Raw genomic sequence first — 14,754 nt, forward strand, 5'->3', positions numbered from 1 at the left:
TATTACTGTACTTTCTCTATACTGCGTAAAAAATATTCAAATTTCCTCAGTTTTACAATTTTGCTACTCCAAGCTTCATTTCTCTACTTTTTACTTCAAATTTAGAATCAAAACACAAAGATCTTTTATGAAATGTTTTAATTATCTAACTATCGCCACCATAATTTTCGGCGCTTGATAATAACAAAAAAATCTCTTTTGTATCCTTTTAATTAACTAGTTTTCACAAAAAAAGACGCCGAATATTAATGATAAAAAATGGCAAAACATCCTTTTGTGTTTCGCAAACGCGCCGTCAGAAGGTGAGCCATAGAAAACTATTAAAGGAACCGTGCAGAAACGACGTGTGTATTGCACCTGTATATAATTAACCTGCATCGTTATTTGTTCTTTATTTCATCATTTTTTTTTTATTTCTTTATAATTTTGTTTCCCAGCAGAAACTAATTATTACCATGAAAAGAGGTTCTTCTTCCTACATCATAGTAGAAAACTTGAAAAAGAAAATATTTACCCCGTTATTTTAATTAATGATGCCATTACGTTCACTGCGGACGTCTCAATGACAAAAATGTTAAGTTATTAATGTTAAGTGTTATTAATTAAGCTGTTAATTAGAACAATATATTTTAATTGTTCATATAATGTTAAAAGTATTACTCTTAACATTAACATTATATTCTCTTGTGTAAGTTTATCGTCTACATAGCGATATGCACGATAAACTTATCACAGTAAAATTCACTGTTTTTAAGAAACAAAGCCAGATTAAGCCTTTTAAAAGCCCTTAGTTGATCTTGTGGAATCTTTACATTCTAATAGTTCAAAGCCATCGATTTTTCCCTTTTCTTTTTATCTATTTTAATTTAATATTTTTGTAATTAGTTTTAAATTCTAAATTTTACGAGCTGTAATAGAAAAACGTTTAATAGGATATTCACTTTAGAAGAAGTTGCTTTTAACATATCGCGTGTAAAAAAAAAATCTCTACTGAAATTTTAAAGTGATTTTGAACAAAATAGCAAAAAAGAAAAAGAAGACAATTAAAATAACATTGAATAATTTAAATGATATTTAATAATTTTTTCGGTTACAATCAAAATAATATTTAATAATCGAGTCGGACTTTATTTGAAATTATAAAGTACTGCACTTTTTTATAATTATAAAATAATTTAATATGTAGTATACAAATAGTTATTAACTAAAAATTTTATTAGAAGGGTGTTCTAAAATTAATTTAAACAAACTTGATTTTAATTTGAATATATTCGATTACACGTTCTTTGTAATTAAATGTAAGCATAAAATTAAGTACTTATCAAAATACTACAAGTAATTCTCGAGGAATTGGGACCCTAAAGTTTTTAGTTCCGGAAGCAGTTGGCTACTTTGCCTGTTTAATAATTCAACGCTGATTGGAAACTGAATTAATTTTTTTCTTCATGTAGACATAGTTTAATACTGCCATGCAATTTTCGAAACATTTAATAAAACTGGAATTTTTAAAAAACTAGTAAGTTTACTGCGACGGAAACATTTAAATTTATTTATGTAAAAGATTCAAACTAAGACAAGAAAGTAAAATTAAATAGATTTGATGCAAAATTTAACATATACAAAAGGAATTGGCTGTATTCATTTTGAAACAGCATATAAATATTTCTTTCAATTACCAAGACTGCACCCAGGCCTGATCATAACCTAGGTGGTCTAAGCCTTAACCGCGCGCCCATTAATAACATCATTCCGAAAAATTGGCATCCTATTGGTAGGATTTATAAATGTGGTTGTATTTCACGAAAAACTATATAGAGAAACAATACTTTTCAAAAAAAATATTTTAAAAAACCATATAGAAATAATAGTTGTTTCCAAAGATTATATCTATATATGTGTATCTATATATCTATATCTACGTGTGTGTGTGTTTGCGTGCGTCCGTACTTGCAAAGAAAACTAAACATGGAGTTTCATATGAATTGTATTAGAATTAAGAATATAGATATTGCCAAACCATTTCTTTTTTGTGTAAATTCGAAGCTTTTTCTGTTCTTTAAAGGTTCAGAAAAGTTTTTTTAAAATTTTAATTTGAAAGCAATTTGAATAAATACAAGTTCCGATAAAATGTTCATTTAAAAAACTTCATATTTTATTATTATTTATCTATTTTTATTTCTAAACTAATCTCTAATTGACTGTCTGTTTGAAAAAAAAATGTTCGAATAAAGCAATCCAAAATATTGAAATCGATATTCTCTATCTATCTTAACATTTTAAGATAAATTTTAACAGTTATTGACTGAATGCTTTTCATTCATTTGAAGCTTTCTGAAAGATACATTGTCACTGTGAAATTTCAATAAAGCTCCTATAAATAATTGATTTAAATAATCGATTTCGCATGAAACTTTAATATCGATAATAAGCGATATCTGCAGAAACCTGATTCACAGTTGTGCATAACAATTTTTTTAAATTAAAATTTTGAAATATATCTTTATATGGACTTCGAATATAATATAATAATAACCAGTATCATATTATTATTATTATACTGATTGAGCTGATTATTATATTGGACTGACTCGGGTGCTAAAAATATCAAATATTTTGTACAGCTACGTTGAAATATGTACATTATTAGCAATATCTATCTTGTGCATTTGAAAAAATAAGCTGTACTAGATAGCGCTTAGAAATATTTTTTCGAATTTTGCACTGTTTGTAAACACGATTTCTTGCCATTTTCTCGGAAAATGTACAGGATGTTCATTAATTATTGTCGGGGTTTCCGTACTTCATAACTTTCGAATAAAAAATATTACGCAAAACCCGATTATGTATTCGTAAATTACAACTCAAAGAATTTTATTAATGATATTAAAGTGTAAAGCTTGCACAATTTGCACTTTGTAAGCATTCAGCTGAAGGCGATTATGTATTCGTAAATTACAACGCAAAGAATTTTACGTGGCAACAATGCGAAGAGGTGGACCAATCCCAGGGCCTCCGAGATCACCAGATATAACACCGCTGGACTTCTTTCTATGGGGGTTTGTCAAGAACATTGTGTACAAGACCCCTGTGCCCTCCCTTGATGAACTGAAGCGCAGAATTGTTACTGCGATCCAAAATGTTACCTCACAAATGCTGGAGAACACTTGGAGGGAAATCGAATTTCGTCTCGATGTGTTACGAGCCACGAAGGGCAGCCATGTGCAAATTCATTAATCTTTTTAATATCATTAATAAAATTATTTGAGTTGTAATTTACGAATACATAATCGCCTTCAGCTGAATGCCTACAAAGTGCAAATTGTGCAAGCTTTACACTTTAATATCCTTAATGAAATTCTTTGAGTTGTAGTTTACGAATACATAATCAGTTTTTACGTAATATTTTTTATTCGAAAGTTATGAGGTACGGAAACCCCGACAATAATTAATGAACACCCTATATTTTAAATCAACTTGCTGTCGGTCAAATGTCACCGAAGTTCAAAGGATACTAAAACTGCATAGGACGGTTTGAACTTTGTGAGCACTTTAATGGTTTGTAACAGAAGTATCACGTGATGCTAACAGAATTATGAGATGTTGCTTACAGAATTGTCACGTGCTGCTAAGTGAAATGTCACGTGTTGCTAACTGAAGTGTCATGCGATGCTAACAGCACTGTCACGTGTTGCTAACACAGATGTCACATGTTGCTAACAGCACTGTCACGTGTTGCTAACACAGATGTCTCATGTTGCTAACAAAAGTGTCACGTAATGCTAACAGATGTGTCACGTGTTGTTAAAAGAAGTGTCAAGTGATGTCAACAGAAGTGTCACGTATGGTTATAAAAAGTTAAATAAATAAAAATGTTTTTCACGGCAGATAATACCATTCCGATAAATTTTACTTTTCCCATTCGTAATTTGTAATTTCTAGGATAACAGAATTGTCCTTTTTTTGTAGTATTCTTTTTTTTTTTATATAAATGTTTGCTTTTTTTTTCAAACGATAGGTAACATTCAGACAGTTATCAACAATGAGCTAATGAAAACTGTTTTATTTTTCAGGATAATCGGTCTGTGGCGATGCCACCGCCGAATATCGATATGCCGGACGGTTCGTTCAGCCCTTCGTTCACAGACGTCGATGAAAACAAGGAGAGGGGCAACTGGTCGAGTGGCGTTGAGTTCCTGTTGTCCTGTCTTAGCTATGCCGTCGGATTAGGGAACATCTGGCGTTTTCCTTATCTCTGTTACAGGAACGGGGGAGGTAAATGGCTTGATTTTTTTGTAAAGTATTTATTTCATTTGCCTATTTGTGTATCATAAATGCAGTATTGATCTCAGATAAGACCTGTTTTTATATAAGCATTCGCTCTGAAAAACGTCTTGGGTCTTATTTTCAGGGAATTTCTTATAATTTTCATGCACAGTGTTTCATTTGTATATGTAACAGATTCACAGTTAATATCGTTGACGAAATTTATGCATCTCTCTTTGTAATGTTTGAAAATGCTAGAACAAAATTTGAATATCAACTGCGAAAAATTAAAAACTTTGACTTCTGTCAGCAACACTCACAGATGATATCTCCCAATTCATGAAATAATGTTTCCTGACGTGATTTATGATGCTTTGATTAATATTTGTTCATGTAAAAGATTTATGTCAATGAAAAATCCACAAATACAGTGTTACAATGTTTTGAATTCTTCTGGCAATATCCCTAACTGTAATTCACTGCAAAGATAAATCTTGAATATCGCTCTTGTGAATAATTAAAAACCTTGTGATTTCTCTATTATACTCCATCGAATGGTTCTTTTTAACTTTAAAATACTAACATTTTTAATTAATTGATTACTGAAGATTCTAATAAGGATAACCACGTCCTCTTTCTTTTTAACTTATTAGTGAATTGTATCGAATGACTATACCCAACTGAACTTCGAATAGCCCTGTTATGTTGTTCATCCAGTCGAATCTTTGACGAGGATATATTTTGAGGATAGGGCATTAGGGCATACACATGCATTAATCACACACACACACACACACACACACACACACACACACACACACACACACACACACACACACACACACACACACACACACACACACACACACATATATATATATATATATATATATATATATATATATATATATTTAGCAGTCTAAAAAATCATTTTTACTTCCTCTTTTCGGAGAACATTGTAGGCCTACTGTATGTACTACTAGTTTAACTGGAAATGTCCTAAAATTTTGATCTAAGAGTAAAATTCTGACTATAAAGTTTGAATTTATATCTTCAAAATTTTATCGTTTTGGTTGCTGTTCTGTGGTGATTATAATTCCACACCTTGTTTAGAATATACAACCAAGCTCATAAGTCAGTTTTATGATTAAAATTTAGCACTGCATTTTCTTTTGGTGGAAGCTGTCCGAAAGACCTAGTTAACCAAAAGAGCTGGAAGTCTGTTAGAGTTCGTGATCTAGGAGTGGAACAATTAGATCTATTGAAGTAGGTATCGAACTTAGGTACAGATCAACTTTCTTTAAATCTACATTCAATATAATGGAATAGATTGCCTTCGTGGAAGACTTTCAGGTGAAACCGTCCCTGATTTATGTTTCGATTGGAATAACCACGCCAGATTGACTTCTTTCTAGCCTACCGCAATGAACAATTTCTAAAAACATATTATTACAGAAAATTCAAAGTTTTACCAAAAATACTCTTTTTTTTTTTTTTCTTTTTTCTTTTTCACGAAACCAGAAACTTTTCCTTTAGATTATGATAAGATTGGATTAATCGGGAAGTGCTAAGCTCCATTTGAAATAATTACAAGATAAGATCTATGATATCTTCCACCTCTGTTTATTTATTGTCATCTTCCCTCATAAGCACTAATTCTTGCCATTTCTTAAAATAATAAAGAAAATTGGAATTGGATAGGAAAGGCAAATTATGGGGACAGATGATTGATTACAGAGCAAGCAGATGAGCTCTGTGATGTCTTCCTCTTCTCTTTACTTATTATTATTATATTCCTTCATAAATACTATTTCCTGCAAGTTCTCTTGAAATAATGAAAGGGGATAGGAAAGGGAAATTTTCAATTCAGACAGTACAAGCAGATAAATTCAGAGAAGTAAGTGAAATCCTTATGGATCAATCAAACAGTAATAGTCATAACTAACGTCAGGAAAGATGAAAATATTTATCTATACCACATTTTTACTACCCACGAGAAAATTGATGAATTCCATTTTAAGGAATTTCCCTGTCAAAAACACTTTGTACTTTCCAAGTGCTTACTTGTTTTGAAATATTTTATTCGTCATATCGCCTGGAATATAATACGGATGGATGGATATACCAGTTTCAAGTTGCTGCATTTTTTTTTAAATCTCAAATTATATTTTCAGGTGCATTTCTGATACCATACGTAATAATGATGGCCTTTGTTGGATTGCCCCTTTTCCTGATGGAACTGTCCTTTGGCCAGTATGCCAGTGAAGGACCAGTGACGATATGGAAAATATGCCCTCTGTTTCAAGGTAAGCTATACTGATTTAGACTTAATGAATACTTCCTATTAGTTGATCTGAAAATATAATTATTTCTTAATATGGTGTATATTGTAAAACTCACCCTGCAATAAATTTGTCGTAAGATCCATCTTCTTCGGAAATACAAGAGAGAAAAGGTCGTTTTTGTTTGTTAAATTATTAAGAATATAAAAATCATTCGACAATTTCATTATAATTTCACTACTTGATCACCAGTAAACAAGATACCAATTAATTTTTGGCATCACTTTTTCACATAGAGAAGTCACCGACAAGAGTTGGACAATGACACAGTTGAACACGGATGATATATGGTCCAAATTCATGGATTTATATTAGATTTTGAACGAAATTCATCCTTTTTAGCATAAAATGCCGAACAATATTGCTACGATTTCTGAGGATATTTCCAGCATTCAGTATATCGAACAATGTCGTGGAAATGTATAATATCATGTGCTAATAGGGTTTATCAGGAATCTATTTTCTTGGCTGTATCAATACAATTCACCACGATAGCTATAAAATGCAAATAACTAGATGAATAACATTTGTTATACAGATTTAATATCTAAATTGATCGATTTTTCGATCCAATAAAGGGTTGAGAGTCTGTTGATTTGCATTTTCGTATGCATGAAAAAGCGGTGGACGATTTCGTAACAGAACCGAAGTTCTGTGTCACATTTTGCTTTCAAGAGAACGAAGAAAATTGGTGTCTGAAATGCGCATTCGTTTTCTTTACTACGTGTACTATGAAGCACGTACTTAGTGTACTTACTTTGTGTACTATGAAGCACGTACTTAGTGTACTTACTTTGTGTACTATGAAGCACGTACTTAGTGTACTTACTTTGTGTACTATGAAGCACGTACTTAGTGTACTTACTTTGTGTACTATGAAGCACAAAATACTTCAGATGCAGAATGCAGATGTCATTTTTGAATCCCAAGGTTCACATTTTAATAAAGAGTGAATAAAGAAACACCCTTATTAGAGAATATGCGAGAAGATAATGACGAGAGCACTCTCTTTGGTTCAAATTTGTACCAGTTGCATCATATAATGAGATTTTTCTACTATTGCCGACCGTATGATCATTTCTTTGGCAAGTAAATGCTCTCCATGAAACAGTGCAGGAGCTCTCTTTTTATGGAATAATCCTTTTCTTGGCTTGATTCTATTCTGGCTAAACTGGTCTTTTAATATAAAATTTTTTTTGTGTGCAAACTTACTTGCTGTTTGCTATAGCAATATTTTATGGAAGTAATAATTCAACAATATAACTCTCTTTTTATGGATTAATCCTTTTTTCTTAACTTGATTCCATTCTGGCTAAATTGTCCTTTTAAAATTAAAATCTCTCCTGTACAATCTTGCCTGCCATTTGCTACAGCAATATTCTCTTTTTTTTGAAGTAATAATACAGCAATGTAACTTCCTTGGTGTGGAATAATCCTTTTCTTGGCATGATTCCATTCTAGCTAAACTGGTCTTTTATTATTAATTTTTTTTTTGTACAAACTTGCTTGCTGTTTGCTATAACAATATTTTATGAAATTAATAATACAAGAACTCTTTTTATGGAGTAATCCTTTTATTTGTTGATTCCATTCTGGTTGAACTGGCCTTTTAATATTAAAATTTGGTTCTGTGCATTCTTGATTGCCGTTTGCTACAGCAATATTCTCTTTACTTCAATTATTTTGTAGCGTTTTCTGATTAGTAAATACACAAAGAGCACAGTGAGCAACATTTAAATAATTCTTAGCTTATTACTGGCATGTAATATTATTTCTATGCTAACAGAAGATTCAATTGCTTGCAACAGTGCGCTACAATAATATAAACTGCGTTACAGAAGTTTCAATTTATCAAGCACATTTCAGCTCCCATTCAACACATTGTAGAATATGGATTCAACTTATTTTTTTTACTTCAGTTCCTTTTTATTACAAGAAGTGTCATTCACACTAGTGTGACACCACCGCCTCATCCCAATGAAATTTTTGGTTCAGTAATATTGAGGTAAATAGCATTGTAATGTCTGTATCAGAAAACTTTTCGTCCTGGAAATTCCTCTAACCTTGTTAGCACAGGAAATGACCGTCATTTCACGGGAACGTTTTCCCTTGGCTACATAAACACCATGGTTGGCATGAATTACTGTGCATTTGGTAGGGAGCATCTGCACGTGGATAATATCAAAATCATTGCAATGACAGTAAATAATATTAAAATTGTTGCCGTTAGGTCTAAAATTTTGGTTTTCATTAAATAATATGCAATAATGTAACAACAAATATTCTTTTCTTGGCGATATATACACTATGGTTGGCGTGAATTACAATGCATTTGGTGGAAAGCATCTGCACATGGATAACATCACAACCATTGCAATAGTAGTGAAAAATATCAAAATTGTAGGTTTAAAATTTAAATTTTCATTAAATAATATGCAATAATATTTCTTGTAACAACGGAAATCCTTTCAAAAAACGAGTTAGGTTATTTAGATCAAAATCATTGCAATGACAGTAAATAATATTAAAATTGTTGCCGTTAGGTCTAAAATTTTGGTTTTCATTAAATAATATGCAATAATATAACAACGAATATTCTTTTCTTGGCGATATATACACTATGGTTGGCGTGAATTACAATGCATTTGGTGGAAAGCATCTGCACATGGATAACATCACAACCATTGCAATAGTAGTGAAAAATATCAAAATTGTAGGTTTAAAATTTAAATTTTCATTAAATAATATGCAATAATATTTCTTGTAACAACGGAAATCCTTTCAAAAGACGAGTTAGGTTATTTAGATCTATAAAATTGATATTCTAAATCTTTTCTTTATACAAAATCAAACCTGTTATCAGATTAATGAATAATGCTCCAATGTCTGCAAGTTGCAGTTTTTAAATATTTCTGGACATGTTGCTGATATTTGACGATACTTCTATGTTAATTGAGGATTTTATTTCTCGAAACAGAATACCTGAGAAATATAAATTACTCAGTGCTTTTAAAAAAAATCATTTATTGGACTCCTATAGATTCAGAAATTTCTGCTTTGCAATTATGTGTTTTTGTTTGAAGTTGTAAGTTATTATGAGGCGAGTCTCAGTGTTGCATGAATTGTATTGATTTTATATTTTTATTTTATAATAACTATTTTTTTCTTCTTTTTTGAAAAATCATCACAGGTCTTGGTTATGCCATGTTTTTAATGTCAGCGCTTGTAGGTGTCTACTATAATATGATTTTAGCGTGGGCTCTTTTTTATCTGATGTCTTCATTTACAACCCACTTGCCATGGAGTTCCTGCGATAATTGGTGGAACACAGAAGGTAAGATTTTAACGCTTTTTGTTAATGTATGGAATCCGACTGAAACAAGAAATGCTATGTTCTTTTTATCCAGGAAAGAGTGGTAGGCTTTTTTTGTGTAAAATATTGAATTCTTATGTATTTTTTTCTTGGAAATTGAAATATGTCTTATCGCATGTGATTGCTTTTTATTTTGTTTTAATTCTAGATTTAATTGGTTTTTAATCAATTCTCTTGGTTTTAGCTTTATTAAATCGGTGAAAATGATTTTTTGCCAAGGGGATTTTAAAATTATAGTGAAATAAAATACTTCCACATTTTACTCGAATCTTTACAAGTGCAATATTGACAAGAAATGAAGAATAGCTTTCAAAATCATTAGAATTAATTTATTACTAGAATAAAGAGTAGCTTTCAAACAAGAAGCTTTTTGACAAGGAATAAAGAATAGCTTTTAAAATCATTAGAATTAATTTATTACGAAATTAGAGAAATATTACTCAAGTTTATTACCTTTCCTAAATTGAAAGTTTTACTGTAAATTCATCCTTTTAAATCATATACCTCAAGAATTTCCTGCAATTCAATATTTAGGGTTGCCATCTATTGAAAACAGATGGAGTTATTTATATCCTTATTTTTTATTGATTATTTTATACAAAATATTAAAATTGTATGTGACATCTTTGTCATCTTTTAAAGCAATTTCTACTTTGCTTAAAAAAGGAAACTATTCTTTTGGATAGACATCTAAATAACTGAATTCTAAAAAAAATACAATTTCTTTCATATTGTATGTACAAAAAATACAATTTCTTTCATATTGTATGTACAAAAAATACAATTTCTTTCATTATTAAAATTTTTAACAATATACGCTAATTACAAATTACATTTTATCAACTCTATTTTAATATTACTTCTTGTTTTAGCTTGCAGGAAATTTGACACGAAAAACTGCACCGCCCATAACGGAACTGTGCTTTCCAATGGAACATGCGTTTTGCAGAGCGAAGTGAGCCCATCAGAATGGGACGAATATGTCAAGCACAATACAAAGATGGCCAGCGATGAATATTTTCAGTAAGAATGTTTCCTTGGCTATTTTTAAGGCCCAACCCCTCAAACGTTCGTAAGTATTTATGGGGCGCCTTATTGTACCTAGATTTTTTAAGTGCATGATATTTTGATACCATTTCTTGAGCTCTGTCTTGATAATTTAATGTATTTATTACAGATATTCCAAGGTGACAAGTTGCTTAAAGTGATGTAATTTATAGTGTAAGTACAGGGTGCTCCAAAAGTCTGTTGGATTTTCAATTAAATCATGTGAAATCACCAAATTATCACAGCAGTCGTATTTTTATTCTTATAATCATGTTATCTATTTTTTTTTCTTTTTAAAATGTCGTCTGATTTCTGTGATTTACATATCATTACCAATGCAATACCGATTTTAGTTCAAAGACTTATTCATAGATGGCACAACGTGCTTGTTTCTTGGCAATATCATTTTTAAAATTTATATTTGTTGTCGAGTGAAGGATTCTATGACAGTGATTATCATTGTACGAATTTGGACATTTGATTTTTTTTTAATTTTTTCACATCCAAGAATATATTATATTTCTCATCATGGTTGAACTTATCATTTTTTTTATGTCCAGACTTTAAAAAGGCGTAAATAAATGAATTGTGAACTTTTTAAATTATATCAATTTATGCATTGGTATTCCTATTTCAATCCTATTTAGACTGAAAATCGAATCGGATTCGTTTCGTGTAGATGATTATCAGAGCATCCAAATTTCAATCGGATTTTACATGACTTTTTTGAATATACAATAGCTTTTGGAACATCCTGTATATTGCTTTTAAGGAATGAATTTTACTTCCTTAGGAGCAGTATATTTCTTTTCTTCAATATGTTCTTTTTTTTTTAAATGTTCGTACTAGAGAATTATATTTTGTTAAGTTCCCTAAAAGTATATCATAACATAATGCTAGATTAATATATGAAACATACAGATTATTTAGTTGATTAAAAAATATTTAACACTTTAGATTCTTTCTATAGGTTATAATGTACCATTTTTTATGCCTTTTATTTTAATTTAGGGTGGAGATTTCCTCAGTTGTTTATGAACAATATAGAAATATGGAAGAATTGTCTCAAATTAACTTTTACAATATGAAATCCATTATTTCAATTCATTCTCAGAACTTCTGTAAATAGATTTTAATATCATACTAATAATTTTTGAAATGAGTTAATGGCATTCAAATTTCCAGGTAGATATTATATATATATATATATATATATATATATCAAAATTTAATTTCCCTTGAAATTTTAATCACATTAAATTAAAGATTAATTTATCTAATTTGTTCCTGATAAAACATTGCAGTACTACGTGGATTTTAGGAAACTATTTACAATTTTTATCCATTTTCTACTGATGTTGATACAAATTAAATTTCATATAATTATTTAGAGATAGTTTAAAAAAAATATTTATGTATTAATAAAGGCATGAATAGCATTTCTTAAATTCAAAAAGGAAACTTAATTGTAACAATCCATTGTTTGAAAGCTTTATTTTTCTCAAAGGATTTGTAATAGTTTCATTCATATGGCAATTTTAAAGTATTTTTTGTTGCAGTGTAATTTAATGTATTGTCTATTTAAATGTATATACTTGATTAGTGAACTTATTAAACTATTTTTCAGAGTCATTTGATTGATATTTTTTGACATTTATATTTTAGAAATAAAAAAAGTAAATTAGAAACATTGTTATTTAACTGATTCAATAATTAATAAAAAATATAAAATGATTGACAAAACTGAGAATAGTTTTAATGGGAATTGTTTGGATTTATTAACTAAAACAATTAAAGTAACAATTATTTATTAGAGGATACATTGCATATGGGCAGGATTAAAACATCAATTTCAAATATAAATATGTATATAAAACCTAAATGGAATAGATCTTTATGAGAAGCGTATTCAATGCCTGCTTGAGCTCTCCTGAAACTTTTCAGCTCCAGAGGGCGCTGCTTAGCTGCCTGGGACAAACAGTTACAATTAATTTACAATTAATATTACCAGAACTATTATCAACTACTCTTTTGACCTTGGCATTTGGTTTTTTGAAGTAGATGTGAGTTGAGTTGTTGAATTGCTGGTATTACATATTACTAAAAGTGAATTTCTGTTTGAAATTGAAATTAATATATTTTCGATAATTTATTTTATACACTCGAGAAAAGCTAAAGTTGAGTGTTCATTCACTGACGTTTGTTACTTGCATTCTTATATGGCAAATCGTGATGTAGCATTTTCATTCTTTTGCTTAATGTACGAGTTTTTTCTTGTTTATGTTGTATAAGTAAATCTGTGTTGCTTTTTAATATATTATTGTTCAGTGAAGTTACAACTGCTGTTCTTTAATTCATTTTTCAGCAACTTTGTTTTGGGAATCACTGACGGCCTCCACGATCTGGGTGAAGTGAGGTGGCAGCTGGCCCTTTGCTTATTGGCCTGTTGGGTCATCGTCTTTGTTTGTCTCTGGAAAGGGGTGAAAAGTATGGGAAAAGTAAGTAGAACGTTTCCATTTTTCTGTTTTATAATTATAGTAATGCAACAATTGTGTTCAGAGTACTTAAATCGTTTAAAAAGTGTTGGTGGCTGAAAGAGACAGAATTCATTTCAATGAAAAATAGATATATCAGTTTATAGAAACAAATGTGCTTCCTATGGTAGGAGATACATATTCTATTTATTCTCAGATATGAAAACCCTCTGCGCTTGCGCCAAGAGTTTTCATTTTACCAAAATAGAGATGAAGGGAAAAATAGAAGAGGTGATTGCATTTTATTTAATAATTCAGTTAAAGCTACGATTATCGGCGGTATTAAATGGCATAATAATCGCAAATAATACGCATAATTGTAATCGCTATACGAACAATAAATAAACAATTTTCGAATGAAAATGAAATATTAAGATTCGAAATGACGAATGGGAACAAAAGAATGTGAAAGAATATTCTAATGTGACGAGAATAAAAACTTAAGAAAAATCCGGAAATGAGGTAATCTTACAAATTGGGTATCTCCCCCTCTGTGGGGTAAAATCGTTTAAAAGTGATAGTCTGAGGTTTCTGAGGGGGGATTCTTAATGGTAATATATATAAGTCTATTCTGGCATTTTGTTGCCCGATGTGTCTAATCGACTGGCCAATTTGAAAAGCAAAACGGATACTAAAGATACTTGCATCACTGGCCCCTACTGAACCCCCTTACGAGGTATAGATGACTGGTCATCGACAGTGGTATCGCTATTTTCGCACCTTATGGAAAAGTGAAAATCGTATTTAACTTCACGCTCAAATGAAGACCTTACGAATTTTTATATTGACATATGGAATTTGTCTCTGTCCGTTTGGATAATGTAAAATATTTCATCTTATCTACAGTTTGTGCTTGAATTTGAAAATACTTTATTTAGCTTTTTAACATGTTGACTTCCATGTCACCTATATCGAATAGCAAAAGTCATCATTTAGAGTAGAATTTGAAACGAAGAAAACATGCTTATGTTTAGTTTATCTCTCTTTGTTTTACCTCGTTGTTCACTATTTAATTAAATATTCTCTATACAATTAAGATATAGCAAAGAAGTAAGCGTCTTATTAGATAATAGTCCAACTCACAAGCATGAATCATGGGGGTGAGTGTATTGAACTGAACTATCAGTTATTTATAAAATATTTTAAAGCGTGTGTATTTGGTATGAATTGTATTCTATAAATCTTAAAACAATCG

At 30.3% G+C, this 14,754-nt stretch overlaps 1 protein-coding gene across 3 annotated transcripts in view; it reads left to right on the forward strand.

Moving 5' to 3' along the window:
• Positions 1 to 14,754, forward strand: part of LOC129957668 (sodium-dependent proline transporter-like) — a 304,437-nt gene that overhangs the window by 272,223 nt on the left and 17,460 nt on the right. For all 3 annotated transcript variants that reach the window (XM_056070116.1, XM_056070118.1, XM_056070119.1), the window contains 5 exons: positions 4,071 to 4,272; positions 6,438 to 6,569; positions 9,796 to 9,939; positions 10,851 to 11,001; positions 13,391 to 13,523. In XM_056070116.1, coding sequence (XP_055926091.1) covers positions 4,071 to 4,272; positions 6,438 to 6,569; positions 9,796 to 9,939; positions 10,851 to 11,001; positions 13,391 to 13,523 — 762 coding nt within the window. The remainder of the gene's footprint in view (positions 1 to 4,070; positions 4,273 to 6,437; positions 6,570 to 9,795; positions 9,940 to 10,850; positions 11,002 to 13,390; positions 13,524 to 14,754) is intronic.

The sequence above is a fragment of the Argiope bruennichi genome, chromosome 11 (assembly GCF_947563725.1).
Source record: "Argiope bruennichi chromosome 11, qqArgBrue1.1, whole genome shotgun sequence".
Taxonomy (NCBI): domain Eukaryota; kingdom Metazoa; phylum Arthropoda; class Arachnida; order Araneae; family Araneidae; genus Argiope; species Argiope bruennichi.